The 17518-nt window shown below is 37.4% G+C and overlaps 1 protein-coding gene across 8 annotated transcripts in view; it reads left to right on the top strand.

Annotated features, from left to right (window-relative positions):
• ATF7IP (activating transcription factor 7 interacting protein) overlaps window positions 1-17518 on the top strand; it is a 109123-nt gene that overhangs the window by 86120 nt on the left and 5485 nt on the right. For 3 of the 8 annotated variants that reach the window (XM_083844645.1, XM_083844646.1, XM_083844642.1), the window contains exons 11-14: window positions 8413-8491; window positions 11124-11279; window positions 12417-12602; window positions 15737-15849. In XM_083844645.1, coding sequence (XP_083700771.1) covers window positions 8413-8491; window positions 11124-11279; window positions 12417-12602; window positions 15737-15849 — 534 coding nt within the window. Of the gene's footprint in view, window positions 1-8412; window positions 8492-11120; window positions 11280-12274; window positions 12338-12416; window positions 12603-15736; window positions 15850-17518 lie in introns of all 8 variants that reach the window. The other 5 variants (XM_083844643.1, XM_083844653.1, XM_083844644.1 and 2 more) reach the window with 3 other exon arrangements.

The following is a 17518-nucleotide window of genomic DNA, read 5'->3' as shown; positions in this document are numbered from 1 at the left end:
TGCTTTGGTTTGATATTTGTTCTCCATTTTTTTTCATTTTTACTTACTAAAATGTTCCATTATGAAAAGCAGGTGGCATTACAATTAATAGTGTGGTTACTTCAATGTGATGAACTGAACCGTGGCGTTATATAATATCAAAACTTTTATTTTTTGAATCACGAATATCATACTTGAATAGAGAAGTGCATATTCAAAACTTTCTTCAAAATACCAATGGTTACCTTTTGGTATGTCATGTGGTAAAATATATGTGCATGTTTGTGTGTGTATGAGTTTTGTTATATAAAATGACGTAACAGATAACATTTTCTGTTTACTTTGTATTCTAGAGTTTTCTTTCACAGTTTTCTTCAGTAGTTTGTCATTGACATATATAATGTTCTAACCACTTTTTGGGGGTTAAATTTCACAATAGTAGTTACGATGAAAAAATACTCTGTTCTTTTCTCAACATCATCTGCCATATGTGCTTTGGTCTTTAAATTCAGTCTCCTTCCTTGTATTTGTTTTCTTTACGGAATTGGAATAACTTTTTTTCCTCTTTTTTTTTTCTTTCAAAATTACAACTGAATCGACCTAATTTGCAGCAGTGCTGTCTGAAAAAGTTGATATTCTTTCTCCCACTAGAACGTATTTTACGTAGAAAATGGTCTCAGCATGTGGAAAAACTGAGCATGGTACATAAGATGTACTGAGTCAATGTCCCTAGTTATGTCCCTTATAGTACATAAGATGCCTGAGTCAATGTCCCTAGTTTTCCAGAGGCAGATGCTTCAGAATCCCTTAAATACCAGAGGCAGACCGTCATTTTATTGCGAGACTGATTCCTTTCTGATTTTCATTTATTCATTTTCTATAAACTCAAGTATTTCCTGATATTACCATCAATTATATACAGGATGTAATGAAAGTCTTCAAAACAATCAGAAAAAGTTTTTAATTATATAGAATTTACATGGGTTTTACACTAAAAATGGTGACTTCATAGCCACTCGCAAATTGGCTAATCTTGCGAAAGTTTCAAATTCAAGTGACCCTATTCTCTGTTTGTCTTCAGAAAGTTCCATGGTTTCGACTTCCTCTAAGACCTCTTTTCTTGTATACCTCTGTTTAAATTTGTGTAGTATTCACATGGCATTGATTCTTGAAAGCCACAGTCTAGAATGTATAGTTCTTTTCTTTCTCAAGGAAAGTTGTAGTATTTCTTTTTCCTAGCATTTCTTCCCATAATTGTCTTATTTGTCAGTACATCTATTTCTCAGTACTTCCTTTAATTGTTAAAAAGATTTTTGTAGTTGGAATTTGGAAGAAGTGAGATGATTTGTTGTCATAGTATATGCAGTGGAAAATGCATGAAATTCTAAGTCACTTTTACCAATCCTTTGTAGGAAACCATAAATTGTAGTGTAATTACTGTACATAATTTTATACAAGAAATTAATGTCTACTTCTGTAAAAAAAAAAAAAGTCTTGCTCTGAAGAATTAGTGCAATAGATCACTTTTCATGAAAAGTTTTACAGCTACTAGAACATTTAGAAATACCTATTTCTATTGTAAACGTAAGAAAGAAAAAAGTAAAAATCTGAAAATTCTATTCAATTTTTACATGCTTTTCATTATTTTATCTTCCATAGGCACCATAAAGCAATTTTAAGCTTAACTGATTAAGTGGTATTGAGAGGAGCCTATGACTTAACCTCTGTTTCAGGACTTAGGAGGTTTCACTCCGATATTTGAAAGGCATAAAAATTTACTCTTTTGGTTTTGCCCATCTTCTCAAGTCTTTAAGTTGCTCTTTTCACAGTTATGTGGAAGAGCTGCTTGGTACTAAAATACTTTTCCTCCACACCTCCCAAATTAGATGCTTGCCTGGGGCATTTGCCATGCAATCAAAGCCCAGGGTAGTTATATGTATTGTTAAATGCTGCAGGTGTAGAGGTAACACCGTGTGAACTGAAGAAGCCAGGGCAGGGACATGGAATTTGACAAGATTTTCTTTAAAGAATACACTTTTCAAAAGACCTTGAAATTGTGAATGTGTGATTCCTTCTTCTTGGCTGGCTTTTTGAGGAAAAATGCACAACACTGAATGAGTGAAGTCACAGTACAGAACACTCACATAGTCCTTCTATACTTGGACTAGTGCATGCTCAGCTGCTCCTTGGCTTGTAATTCTCTTTTTCTGTATTTTTTTTTCACCTTTGTTTCTGCTTTTCATCATACCTTGCAGTCGTCTTGACACATTTCACCTCATGTGAACTTAATTTCCTTTTATGACAAGGTTACTCATCTAGTTAACCAAGGGAAGCCAGTTGATGTAATCTCTTTGGATTTCGGCAAAACATTTAAAACAGTTTCTCACAGTATCCTTCTGGACAAAATGTCCAGCATACAGTTAGATAAATGATGCACAGTGCAGTGGGTGAATGGTTGGGCTCAAAGGGTTATGGTAAATGGGGTTGCATCAGGCTGGTGGCCAGTCACTAGTGGGGTTCCCCAGGGCTCCATTTTAGGGCTGGTTCACTTTGATGTTTTTATAAATGACTTGGATGCAGGACTTGAAGGTATACTAAGTAAGTTTGTGTATGATGCTAAATCAGGAGGAGCTGTTGACTCCATTGAGGGTAGAGAGTCCTTGCAGAGAGATCTTGACAAATGAGAGAGTTGGACAATCACCAACCACATGAAGTTTAACAAGAGCAAGTGCTAGATGCTGCACTTGGAATGGGGCAAGTCTGGCTGTACTGGGGCAGGAGAGGCTGAAGAGTGGTCCCACAGAAAGAGATCAGGGTGTTCTGGTTGATGGCAAGTTGAATACAAGTCAGCAGTGTCCTTTGGCAGCCAGCAGGGCCAACCGTATCCTGGGGTGCATCAGGCCCAGCACTGCCAGCTGGTCAAGGGAAGGGATTGTCCTGCTCTGCTCTGTGCTGGTGTGGCCTCACCTTGAGTACTGTGTGCAGTTTGGGGCACCACAATATAAGGATATAAAAGTATTAGCATGTGTCTAAAGGAGAGCAGCAAAGATGGTGAAGGGTCTAGAGGGCAAGATGTGTGAGGAGTGACTGAGGTCCCTTGGTTTGTTCAGCCCAGAGCAGAGCAGGCTGAGGGGAGGCCTCATGGCGGCCTGCAGCTCCCTCACGAGGGGAGCGGAGGGGCAGGCGCTGAGCTCTGCTCTCTGGGGACAGCGACAGGACCCGAGGGAACGGCATGGAGCTGGGACAGGGGAGGGTCAGGCTGGGGGTTAGGGAAAGGTTCTTCACTGAGAAGGTGATCAGGCACTGGGACAGGCTCCCCAGGGAAGTGATCATGGCACCGAGCCTGACAGTTCAAGAAGCGTTTGGACAATGCTCTTGGACGTGTGGTCTGATTTTTGGGTGGTCCTGTGTGGAGCCAGGAGTTGGATTCGATCCTCGTGGGTCCCTTCCAACTCACGATATGCTATGTTTCTGTGTGTTTTACTTTTCAACTCCAATTTGCATAAATCTTCTTGGGCACATATACATTAGACTGAAGCATGAAACCTTCAGTTACAGGACACACTGTTTTTATGCAAAGTATCTTATTGCAAAATGGAAGTTCACTGACCAGGTGAAGAATAAAGATGTGACTATATTAAAATTAGGAAGTTGGGGAGAGATGAAGTCTTGTATTTCTCTTGCTATCTTCTAAAATTTTTGTCACATTTATCTGTAAAATGTGACATTTCCCAAAGGAGAGGATTTTCTCGATCCTGACCCCCCAATAATAATTTAGAAATTGTTAGAATAATATGTTTTAAACAAAGATTATGCTTACTTTTTGTTAATGTTTTTCAGAATGTGTTCTTTGTTTTACTCACTGCAGAAAAATTACTGCAGAAATAAACATATAAGAAGCAATTCAAACCTAAGTGGAAAAAAAAACGTGCAATAGATTTGTGCAGATCATACAAAATCAGATTTTAAATAGACATAAATGCTAGTAATAGTTAATTTCTATTTTCATTTTAAAAGTGTGAAAACCATGTTTGTGCCTTTGGGACAGTTGAGGCCCAACACCTGTGATTAATTGCTTTTTCAGTTTTGTTTTGTGTTTTGTTTTGTTTTGCTTTTAAGTGATGCCTGCATATACCCACTTATATGTATCAACAACTCTTCTACATTTTGTTTAATGTTTGTCCTTGTTCCCTTGTAACTGGAAGCTTAGATGGGAACATGGTCAGCATTGGTCTCACACTCTTTGGTATCCTGACAGCAGGCACAGAGAATTTGCATTCTTATTTTCATGATGTGTATGTGGTTGTATTTGTCATGTTACTGTATGTAAAATTGTTGCACTTCTGGCTGGTATGTGAAAGCAGAAAAAGATTCAAACTGAGGCAGTCAGGTACAGTTGTGGTTGACTGTATGGTTTAGGTCCCCGTGTTGCTAATCCCTGGTTGCACAAAGTTACAACGTCAGCCCTGGGTAAACTGGTGCAAAATGTAAGTGTGCACGACAGCATTTTGGACCATTTAAAAGCATATACGTTAACATACGTAAGCTGTTACAATGGATGGAAAGCAGTCCTTAAATTTGTTTTAAATCCCAGTGTAAAATTTTGAGTTTTCTATTGATTACTAGAAACTACCCAGTGGCTGTTGTAAACAGATTTCTTGTGCCACTTCTGGTCAGTTTGGAGACTGCTTTGTTTCTGACAACTGAGAAAAGGTGGTTTTAGAAGTTATGGTTTTGTTGGTTGTGTTTTCGTTTGCTTTTTACAAAAATTAAGTTTGTTTTATAAATATGTTCCTGAAATAGATACAAATCATTTAATATTACTTTGGTTATTTTGTTCTAGTTACAGTTTATTTGATACTCTGGGCCACTGACTTCACACTTGCTAGGCATGTGAAATAAGGCACAGGACATGTTTGTTTTGGGTTCTTATGAAATGGTTTTTGATGTTTCACTAGTGTGATGAAAACGTATCATGGTTGCATCATCTTGCTCTTCTGCTGAGATCAGCTGAAGCAGGTTCAGGAGTTCTTGACTTTCCTGTGTTTGGAGAAAGCTGAAAACTCATAGCAGACCAGAATGACAGGACTTTTCTGTGTTACCAGTTTCTACCGAAAAGCTTTCTGAAATCTAATAGTAGGAGCTGAAAAACGTATTCTCTTATTTCAGTTTTTGACATAAATGTGCAGGTTGTTCATGCATGTCTGGAAGTCCAATGTCACACTTTCCTTTCCCTTCACCGGGGCTTCAAGCCTTCTTAAGGTGGTTTATTGTTTTGCTCTGAGCAGCATTTTGGACTCTCCTCTTCTGACATGCAACAGGGCCCATCCCCTTCTTATTTTACAGAAGCAATATCAGTTGTTTCTCTCTAGCCTTTTCTCAAACAGTTCTATTATAAACTAGAGTTTTGGCAAGTCCTTGTAGCAACAAAAATTTCCTGGAGATAATTCATGCATAATATAGTCATGATACCCAAAAGAGCTGTTTTTATTTTCTTAAATGGTTGGGCACAGAACATTCAGAAAAGCGTTTATTAATTGCTTTTGGCAGGGATGATTCCAAATGCTTCCATTTGTAGGTCTTAACCATTCAGTTGGTAAGCAATGACACTCCAGAAACAGCTGGTACCAGGTGATACAGCATCTCTCTCAGGTCAGGGAAATGCTTAACTTCCCTGTAGGAATGTAGTATGAACCAGTCTTCCAATCTCTGATTCCCATTTCTTTCTGAATCTCTTCTCTTTTCTGGACCTGAGAGATCTACAAGAATTTGAAAACCCTGCCAGTGCTACAGAGTATAGAAAGAGACCCTGCTTCTCCTTGTAAATGTTAACTGATGCTCTGAACAGTCAAAATTCTGACCCTTGCGGCAGGCATAATCAGCAGTCTATACTGTGAGGGAATACCCTGACAGCACCATACTTCCCTACATGCTTTTGCTAAGCGACGCAATATGTAGCATTTTCAGTGTTTCAAGTCTCCTTAAAATTTTCCTGTACCCCTAAATTTCGTTCAAAGGTGATGTATGGCAGGTGAACTAGGAGAAACTAGCTGGGGAGTGCTGTGTGTGGAGTACAGCTTCCTCTTGGAGTAGCTGAACTGCGTGCCGTGGAAGTGGAACTGGGGGTTGTACCACAGAGCACCACTCAAAACTGCCCTGCAGATCCACAGCTTCTAGTACAGGTTGTGGAAAGAACCAAACCACTTACAAATATTTCCTTTGAGGAGATTGCTGCCAGGGTTGTTCAGTACAAAACCCTAAATGAAGTGACTAACTCAAAGAAGGTCTTTCCTTCTGAAAAGTGCATGCTTGAGACATAACCGGCTGATTGGATTATTTGTTTAGTATTGCCTGTTTAGATAACTAGAGATTCTGGCCTTCCAGACACACCAAAATCAAAACTGCACGCAGTAACACATGCAGACTTGGAAATTCAAAGAACTTTCAACTGGCATGGTTAAGTAGGACTTCAAAACAGTTTTATACAGATTATTTGTTTCTAGGGATTTAGATTTCCTTGTAGAAGAAGAATTGAAGGAAATTACTTCAGACTAATAGATTTTATAGTGGGGGAAAATAAATAGCTTAGTGTTAGTTTTTTCTTTCTCTAGTTCTTCATAAATCTCCCTTCTCCATTTTTCAGTCTGCTTTCTCCTGGCAAAGAGAGCTGTAGTTCAAAATACACATCATTGACTGGGAAAATAATCAAGTTGGAATGAAATTCCTCTTGACTTTATGTTAATCAAGTACTCATTGATTATTTGAATGTGGCTTTTATCTTAAGCTTCAAGTGGTTAAATCAGCTCATCATACTAAGAAAACTGAAGCTGGAAGGTTTTTGAAATAGAAATCACTCAACAGAAGAATTCCATGATTAATACATCTGAAAGATGTTTATGAATAGAAAAGACAGAGTCCATATAGAGGTCTCTTCTGCCACCTTGGAACATAACTACCTAGCTATTTTTTCCTCTTTTTCTTTTTAATCATACAGGTTATCAGCAGAATTTCATCGGTGGCAGCATTAGAGCTTAAGCAGAAATCAGGTTATAATCTAAATGCATAATGAAGCGATCATTCGTGTCAGGCTGTCCAAATCCAGTGACCAATAATTCAGAGACAGCTTTCATTTGTATCTATTATGATGCTTTTTTTCTCTCTCCTCAAAGCCTTGCCTGTGTGAGAACTGTCTTTAAGACCTTCTTAAAGGTTTTGCCTTACCCTAATTAAAGTTAACAGAGTAGATAATCTCAGTGCTTGGACTTTTTGCATCTGTCCCCATCAGACCACACAGCAATAACTCCAATCTTCCTAGTTTTTATCATGCTGGCGACGTGTGGCTGATAACTCTTAAGATTTTTTTTTCCATGTTAATGTTAATTATTCAGTGGTGTTGATAATTTATGTTGCTTTTCTAACCCCTTGTCTGTCCCAAGGAACCTGGCTTACTGTAATCCATAAATCAGTAGCAGTTCAGCCCAACAGTAAATGATCATCTTTTCTGCAAAACCAAAGAAACACAAATTTTTGCATCAAATTTAAGAAAGACGACATTGACTTCATTCAAGATCTGTTCTAGAAAGCAGATTTAAAAACCTAGAAATATATAGGGCCTTCCCCAATGTTCACTTCATCAGCTAAAGGAAGAAGCTGGTGGTCCAGTTCTAGTCTGAACAGCTAAGGGAAAGTCATTGATCCAGAAGATAAATTTTGTTTGATGGTCCTCTAGGTTTTTATAACTTTAAGCCTTCACAATAACATAAAAGATGTCTTTATCCTCTCTAAAGAGATGGTTACAAATGGTTTCATATATAGAATAAGAAACGATGAATTTTGTGATAGTGGATAAAATACAATAATGAAGTTACTCTTAAAAGCTGGAAACCATTGGAGTTTTCTGATGGCTTTTGATGATGTATTTTATCAGCATAGAGGTTTTGTAAGAGGTTTCCTTACTGTGAAGTCAATTCCACCATATGCAGGTAGGCCCAGACTATCTCAAGATGAGTGGTACATTGTCCTGGTGACTATTTTGTCAAAAGGTTATGCTGGAAAGCACAGGTTACAATTGGATTAAAATATTAAAAAGGGTCATAATTAAAATATATATAAAGATTATAATACCATTTTGTTAATTTATTTACCTGTAAAATAACAACATACTACTGGTCATCAAGGTTTTTTCTACTCCTTAGAAAGTTAAAAGGTGCTTCGAAATTTGATATTGCAGTCCAGTCATTTGGTCATTGCCTATTTTTCCAACTCTGGGGAAATTTGTCTGAAATCTCCTCCTCCTCCTGCTCATTTCATCACTTCCTTTCTAATAAGCGCTTCAGTTCTGAGACCTCTCTTACACAATGTTCAATTCATATCCCTTTTCAATCTGTGTTCCCTGGATTTGCTTTTGCAAAATGAAGGAGTTTTGTCTTTCAGAGCGGGAAGGTCGCAGGAAGCGATTCAGGAGGTGTCATTGACCTTACACTGGATGATGAGGATGATGGCTCTTCTCAAGGTAAGAGAAATATATTTTGCTAGCAGCAGGGGCATTGAGCTGCAAGTGTTATTTCATCCCCTTGAATGATAGACAGGAATAAACATCTGTTTCAGTTCAGTGTATTTTATTCCTTGTTGTTTCTGTTATGCAAGACTGTTACTGAAGTATTCTGATAGGCCTTAAATAAAAGGAATCCTACACAGTGTAAAATACCGTCTTTTAAGGTTTTTACCTTTCCCTTAATTTAAGCATTGTTGTTGTCTATGCTTAAATCTGTTAAACTCGTGGAACAATCTAAGTAGTTTGAATTATTTATTACATTTTTGAAACTTCCTCTACATGGATTTCATCTATGTTTACCAATTAATTAAGGACCTTTCCACAGTTGATATTCAGACATTAGATTGTTACAGCTTCTAATCTTTTTTCCCCTGAATAAACAACTTTGTGTGCAAGAGTTTAAATACCAAATGCAGATCTGTTCATGGCTTGGGGTCTGTGTGCCAAGATTAGAGTAAATATAGTTGTGCTTTTATGTCCTTTGGCAGTGTGGATGCATTTCATTGCTATCACTGCAATGTTGCAAGCCCATTTTCTGGCATGGAAATTAAGCCCCTCTTCTTTTCCATTTTGTGATTTAGATTTGTAGTTTTATTTATGCCTCCAGTAGTAATGATTTCCATTTTATGCTCGTTTCCATAAATCACATCGTCCTGTCTTCTCCAGTTCCAGAGTTTTTAGTGAAGATGATACAGTTTATTCATCATCGAAATGGTTCCTTTATTACTTCTAACCTTAATCCTTAGCTTACTATGTACCTAGTTTTCATTTTTTTTCCTTGCTGATTTTTTATTTATGTAGCTAAAGAATCTTTTGCTACTTGTTTCTGTTTACTTAGTGACATCTGAGTTGGTTATCTTTCATCGTTTCCTGCAGCTGGAATCTCAGCAGGACTCTTGATTTGTCAGGGACAAATGAACTTGCTTCCATGTGAAATCAAAAACAAACCGGGAAAAAAAATATTAGCCCAGACTATCCTTGTTGCTTGGATTACTTTTTTATAGCTGTAGTACGTCTGGATTCTTACTAGTTGGATCATGAGCACATCTTCTCTAGGTCATGACTAAGAATATACTCATTCAAATTATGCATTATTTAAATTACTCAATGGCAGTTGAAATGTGCAGAAATCTGTACATATTCAAAGTGAGCATGTGTCTGCATCTCTGTAGGAATCTCTAGAAAGAATTTGCTGGACACTGGGAAATCTCTCATACCTATGTGAAATATAAGAAGTTTGAACTAACCACAAAGACCCGTTATTTGATGAAAGAGCAGGAAATAATTCTTGTTTTCAAAATGAGCATCCCTTTGCTGCTGCTTCTATAGTCTTTGTTCACCAAAAGAAAACTGTTTTCATCAAATGGCCTCAGAGAAGTAGCTCAGCTACTCATTTACAGGCAGAAAGACAATGCAGAAAGACTGCAATTTCTATTATATTATTTTTGAGATCTTGTGTTAGGTTTATCATATAGCAGTTTGTGAAGGGCACTGCTACTTCAAGCTATTAGTAGCTGGTGTTAAAGATAGTTGAGTGAGACCATCAAAGTAGTCTCCAATTGCTAATAAATAAACAAATTAATCATGTTGAGCCACACCGCTATTAACCCTGTTCTTAATGCTTTGTAATCTAAATGGCATACCTAATGGATAATTTCTAACATGTTCTTCAGTGTATCGCTGATACATTTTCTCAAGAGTATAGTATTTTTTATTTCTACATTGTTTGTTCTTTAACTGAGTTAGTGGTTGCTGCGTATGCATTTTTATTTAGGGCAAAGCTTATTGGAATGGATGCCCTTAAAACTTACTCTCGCCTTGTGTTTTGTGGGTTTTGGTGGTACCTTCTCTGCCTACTGCTACTCTAATCCAGTTTAAAAATCCAGCTTCTCAATTCTCCTTGTGGATAGGTCTGGCTCGGACTCAAATGTATATTTTATGATGTTACAGATAAGCTATAAGGCAGGAAAAATATTGCTGTAGAAAATTACAGATACAGACATTGTATTTCTCACTTATCCCAGTCATTAGTGAGTCATGTTCAGGAGAGTGACAATATAAGAAAATAAAACTTAAAAAAATTTTTTTTTGATTAATAAAGCAATTCCCCTTTATCAAGAAAATAGCATGAAAATTCAAAACAGCACCAGACAGGGCTGACTAATAGAGATTGAACAAAGGAAAGAATCAGCAAATAAAAGAATATAAGCATCAAAGGTAGACAAGAATTATCACTTTTTAAAAAACAAATTGAGTACAGCAGTCTTTAGGCCCTTTTTTAGGTTTTAGGCCATTCCTTTTTTAAATGGAAAAATTCAGGTTTCCAAATTCTGCTGAAATACATAAACTTCATGATGATAAAATGAAACATTATGGAGTATAGGGAGGCAAAAGATTGGGAGGATGAAAATATGGGGAACTGAATGAAATTCCTACAGTTTGGTTTGCAGTATGAAAAGATGAAAGAAATGTCATACTAGGAAATATTTTTCGATAATCTGAATGACAGGAAAAAAAAGAGGTTAAATAGCTCTGTGATGTTCTAATTTTTGTTTGCTATTGTCTGTAACTTTGTTTTGTTTTAAAGCAGAGGCCAAGAAGCAAAATCAAACACCTGCTTCAGGATTGAGTACATCCACCCAGACCTTGTCCCGCCCCGTGCCATCTTTGCAACCAAACAGTCAGCAGCAAACAGGTGTGCCAACAAGTGGGCCTTCCCAGACCACCATACATGTAGTACCTACAGGTAACTTCATTTTACATCGTTGAATGTGCTGACTGCTTTTTCTTAAGCTAGACTCCTGTGTTCTCGTATTGTAGTAAACTTGTCAGGTGAATATTGAAAATGTTTGAGTCGCTTAAGAGTTTTCCATTCTAGTCAATATCCCTTTTTTTTCTTTCCTTTTTTTTTTTTTTCTTCATGGATGAAGTGGAAGGGAAAGATAGTTAAGTCCAGCTGGTTTGGAAAGAAACAATTCGGGATCGAACGAATTCTACAGAGAGGAGAAAATTCTGCTAAGGATGGTCCAGAGCAAAAAGGAGACCAGTCAATAGGATAGCCATGGAAATTCTTAACAAAACTTGTTTGCATAAGTAAAAAAAATCTGTAGCAATTACATTATTTGAGTAATAGAAGAAAAAGCATTAGCAACATCACTCCTCTCTTTGTCTACCTGCACTTCACAATTAATTCTTTTGGCAGAGTGAATTACAAGGCTGACAATAAAGTTCCACACCTAGTTGGAAGTATATGGAACATATGCTTTGTATGCAGTGATTTTTTTTTCCCTAACGTGAAAAAGAAACATAGACGCTCTTTAATTCTTTTTCTGTAGATAATTGTTGAAGATTAGATGGCATTAGAATTGTGTTATGACCAGTTTTACAGACTCTTAGTAGCTTGTGTTCAGTGTTGGCTTTTATCTTCTCTACAGCTATCCTTACATTCAGGACTTCTTTTATGTACAGATCAGACTTAGTAATAGTAAAAAATCCTGATTTTTTTTTTTAACTTTATTTTTATTTATTTATTAAAGCAAAGGGGGTGGGAAGATGTTTTGTTTGGTTTGATTTTAATTATTGTATTTGGACTTAATATAGGTTTTTTTAGTCATCAATCTGATTATTTTGGATATTATGTTTATCTTTTCTGTTCTTATTTGGATAGATGTTGGCATTATTATTTCAGGTGAAAATTACCATTTGCTTAGGTTGTTTTCTCCTTTTTTGCGTTATCAAAAGCAGATAGAAGTTTGTGGAGACAGCTTTTATTTCACGAGTCAGCTGATTCGGTTTCCAAAGGAGGTATGCACTCTGAGATAGAGATATCACTTTCATGTTGTGGAATTCCATTCTAGGTTGTCGTCTGTTTTTCTTTTTCCAGCTCCAACAACAGTGAATGTAACTCATCGACCAGTGACTCAAAGTGCTGCAAGACTTCCTATACCACGGGCCCCTGCTAACCATCAGGTGGTCTATACCACTATTCCTGCACCACCACCTCAGAATCCTGTAAGAGGAGCTGTCATGCCAAGCCCAAATTTAAGGCCAGTCAATCCACAGACTGGAGGTAGGGGATTCTTTATTCCATACACATTCCATTCTAGCACAGCACAGCTTGATACATTCTGCCTGATGGATATGGATTTTTTTTTTTTTTACTATGCTAGTCCAAATTATAGAGGTTCTTCTTATTATTTTTTTCAAGTAATGGACTTGAGAAAATCTCAAACCGTTAAGAAATCATTCCCCCTGTAGATATGTAGATGAGGAAAAAATGGCATGAAGTTATCTCAGGCGCTGTCTCTGCCAGCTGTGCATCTCTGGATGACGTGCCCAATGCTTCACAAGGTAGCAGAAAGTATTGTAATAAGCACAGCTGTTCTGTAGAAGGATAGTTAGAGACCATTTTGTTATTATCCAGTAAGATTAAAATCTATTCATATGTACTAAATTATATTTGATTTCATGTCTAAAAGTTCAGTTTATATCAGGCATCCTAATGTGATTCCATAACAATGTCTGATGTCCTGTGCCCAGCAATTTTTCCTATTTTCTCCAGGCTTAGACAGATGAAACTTCTCACCAAATGCATCCATTTCTGATACATGATTGAGTTTGACTAGAGATGTCAGCAACGTTCTCTTGACTTTGCAAATGTAACCAGTGTCTTCCTATAGCAGTAACAAAAAATTGTGGAATGAATAGAATATGTTCACAATAAAAAGCCTTTAAGTTAAATTATAGTTTATATTTTGCTAGTAAGCGGTGGATTTTAATTGCCTTTTTTAGCTCCCCACAACTTCTACTATGTTTAATTCAACATGGTTAAACATGTTTCCCTGTTCTGTTGCACTATGAGGCTACATTTATGTGACCTCCAGGTAATGAATTTTTTAGACACCATCTGTATAAGCCAGACTTGGAACACTGTGTGTTTGAACAATGTAAGACTGTGCCTGCATAAAATAATTGATTCATTGTTCTGTAACACTTGTTTTTGGAAAAGAGAATATCCATGTATGTTTGTAGCGATTTAAATCTAAGCATCCCTTATGACTAGGTTCAACTGCATTGCCTTAGGCTGTGAAAAATCAGCCGTGCTAGTGAGGCAGAACTCGATCAGACAGTTCTTGAGCTATTATGTCTGTGAAGTGTTGGGATGAGGAAATGAGTGTTCCTCTCAGACTACTTGTTCATATTCCTTAAAACTTCTGATACCGTGGTGCCATGCAGACTGGAGTTCAGGTTCTTCTGACAGGCAGTTTCTTCTGAGGTGTATGTCTACATCTTGTGTTCCTGCTGGTGAAAGGCCTTAAAAGGCAAGGGTAACCTCTACCCACACTTTGTTTTCATCATTGTTGCCCTTAACTACAAGTCAAACCTGTGTAATCTACCTGTTGTTTTGGAAGGAGTTTTGAGTATGTAATGGTTCATTTATTTAATTATTTTTAACATTTTCTCCTGCTGAGGCTAACCATCTGGTGCTCTTGTCCTGAGGTACAGGTGACAGTTAGCCTCAGGTTGAAGACCAGATTATTTGGAATACAGATTCTTCAAGGCTTTACAATTGTATATCAGATGCAGATGTTTCACTCAGTGATAGCAAATATATACATATATATATATATATATATTTTTTAATTGTGTACCTTGATCCCTTTTAGCTGTCATGAGTTTTCACTTTTTAGCCCATCCTGCGTTTTACCATCTTTGTTATACAGAAATGCTGATGATGATGAGTTGGTTTATATTATCATTGAAATTCTTTAGTGTCAGTAGCAGGTGTTTAAGTAGTAAGATCTCTATGCTGTGTATACAGAAGATTAATTTTGAGAATTCATCCAACGTGTTTCGCATACTTGTAGTTTGTTCTTCTACCTCATCCAAGTAGTATGTCTAGCTGATATTCATAAAGATGCACTCGGACAGAAATAATATTAAATTTGTACATTATATGTTCCTAAGGTATTTCTCTCCATCTCTCTTCAGATTATTGTAATTTCATATAATTTATGTAATTTAACGTAATGTAATATAGTATCACAGCTGTGCTAAAGCAGCACATATTCATACACAAGGATTTTCATACATAAGGAATAGCCAGTTTTGATGCTTGTTCATCCTATAGGAGTTTGCATAGTTTAATTAGCTTCTTAGACAGATGTGCTAATAGGAAAAAGATGTGAAGCAGCTAACTAGAGTTCAGCACTTTAATTTAACTACTTTTTACTGCATTCTGCAAGCACTAAGATTTAGCACTCTGTTTCAGCTGTCTCAGAGTCATGATTTACGTAGACTTCTGATACTCATCACCCATGGTCATAACTTAATGACTATTCATAGACAGAAATTATCAAAGAATAGCCATGGTTTCCTGAAATGTGTCTCTCTGTGAGCTACTCATTCTTTCCATTCAGAAGTATTAGAATGTTTGGATCTCATACAAATGTGGGTCTAGGGAGTAGTGGAGGTTGCCCCAGATTTTGTATTTCTAGACAGAAGAACATGCTGGGCAACTGATAAGAATGAGAAAAAAAATTGAGCTCACAGAATATGCATGTCCCACCATTAAATGGACAAAATAATACTTAAGAGAGAAAGACGTAGTATAAAATGAATGACTACTTGGTCAGTTGCAAAAGTTCTGGATATTATGTATAAAGCTTTAAAATTACCTAGTTTATTCCTGCCATCCAGGTCAGTTTGCTATGGGATTTCATGTAAAGTAATTCCTGTGAGTACATACCCATATTGGTGTTCATTCTGTGAGGGAAAACAAGCTTCTTGGACAATGACACAGCACAGTCTTCTAGCATTTGAATACTGATAACATCCTGCTGCAACAGTATTTGTCTTTTCCTATCTGAATCCCAAAGTGATCAGATTTTCATTTTCATACTCAAGCTCCCTGAATCTTCCCAACCTCCCCTCCTCACCCATTTCTTTCATGCTACAAACGATAAAAACATTATTCTACCTCCTCTGCAGACTTGAGTACTTACTCTCTTTTACAGCTTCAAGGAAGGGGAGGTGGCTTTGTTTTAGTATAGTAATTAGTAGGTCTGGTGGCAGTTTGAGGAGGGTGTGTCAATTTGAAATTTGGTGTCATCCAGCTGAACCAAGGAGTTTGGCTTCCAGTGTTCTGTTTGGCTGATTTTAAGTATTGAACACCCAGGAGTGTATTCATTGTGCTTCTTGTAGGCATGACAGTACGAATGCCTCAAACAACTGCGTATGTTGTGAACAACGGACTAAGTCTTGGATCTGGAGCACCTCAGCTTACAGTGCATCATCGACCACCACAAGTGCATGCGGTAAGTACAGTAATTTTGAAATGAGTTAAAACAATTTACAGGCTTGTCTCTGCATTAGCATGTCTCAGATTGCTTCTTAGTGTGAACTGCAGAAAAGTGAAATGTCTCGTAGACGCTTTCCAGATAGTTTACATGTATAACACCACTATATCACCTACAGAAAGTTCTGCCAAGAACAGCGAAAGATGTGTGATCTGGTTAGCTTACACCACAGTTCTCCAGATCACCAGTACTGCATATTGAAAAATGATGCATGAATTGTCTGCAGGTGACTTGTATAGTCAAGGGTACAAAAGAGCTGCCACAACAAGTTTTATCATGGTTTGAAAATGTAATTCATGTGTTTGACTGTTTGTCATGAATTGGATGACAGCACTTCTTTACTGTGTGGGTGATGGAGCACTGACACAGGTTGCCCAGAGAGGTTGTGGAGTCTCCTCCTTGAAGATCTCCAAAAGCCACCTGGACGTGGTCCTGGGCTCTAGGTGGCCCTGCTTGAGCAGGGTGTTAGAGCAGATGGCCTCCAGAGGTCCCTTCCAACCTCAACCATTTGGTCGTTCTGTGATTCTGTGACCAGTTTTTCTGTACAGATGTTTGTAAAGTTTAGGTAGAAGAACACAATGCAGACAACATCCTTAAGGTTGCCAACTCCCAAATTTTGGATTTTTTTTGTGTTTTCTTTTTTTAATTAGTGTTTGGGTTGATTCCTTCTGCCTCACCTCAAACCTTTTTTGCTAAGTATTGCAGAATTTACTCTGGAATTTCATATGGTTTGGATATTGAGACTGAACTAAATACATTGTCTGCATACTCAGTTGCTTGGTAGTGACATCATTTGCAATCTCCTGAAATGGTAAATATATTACCAACAAGATGGCTAACCACTCTTTGGATCTAGACATCATTTAACTTCATGCATTCCTCAGAGATAAATAACAAGAAGAAATCAAGCCAATATCACACACACAAAACTTAGAGGACAAAAATTATCTCAGATTCCCAGATAAAGAAGTTCCTGGCATGAGAGTAACAAAATTTCATACTTGTCGTAACCACATTCCTAAGTTCAAGTTAACTAACATAAATGGTAGTCCTAGGAAAGTTTCTATAATCTAAAAAATTTCAGTGGAAAGCTACGTTTGTGCCTTTATTTCAAAAATTTCTGGAAACTGAGGCTGAAATTTTGTGATCAATTTAAGGTGATAATATCCATGTTGTACCGTTATCTGTTCTTCCTCTTGTGGCTGAAGACCTAACTGTTGAAAAGATGATGTTAAACTGCCAGCTCAATCCACTGTCTGGGGTGTTTTGGGTAATGTGGGAACAGCAGCTCAGGTATAAAATAGCTCCAATAGGTTGTGAACCTGACTGCTTAGTCTTGGTAAATGGCTCAGTGTTCACAGTCCATCACCTCATGGGTGGCAAGCAAAGAGGGAAGTAGCTGTGTGATCTTCTATACAGGCAGTGATTCATATGTGAATAATGACTTCTGACATCCTTGGTCCCACCCCTTCTCACCCTTTGCTGTTGCTCTTGTGCCTGTGTGCTCTCTGCACAGTCAGGATGGTTGGGTAATTGCAGGCTGATTTGTTTCTGTTTGCTTTGGGGATGATGAATTATAACCTCCTTCCACTGCTGCACACTCTTATCTTTCCCTTATTGCTCTTAC

This window comes from Anser anser, assembly GCF_964211835.1.
Source record: "Anser anser genome assembly, chromosome: 1".
In the NCBI taxonomy this organism is placed as follows: Eukaryota; Metazoa; Chordata; class Aves; order Anseriformes; family Anatidae; genus Anser; species Anser anser.
This window is presented reverse-complemented; position numbering and strand designations above follow the sequence as displayed.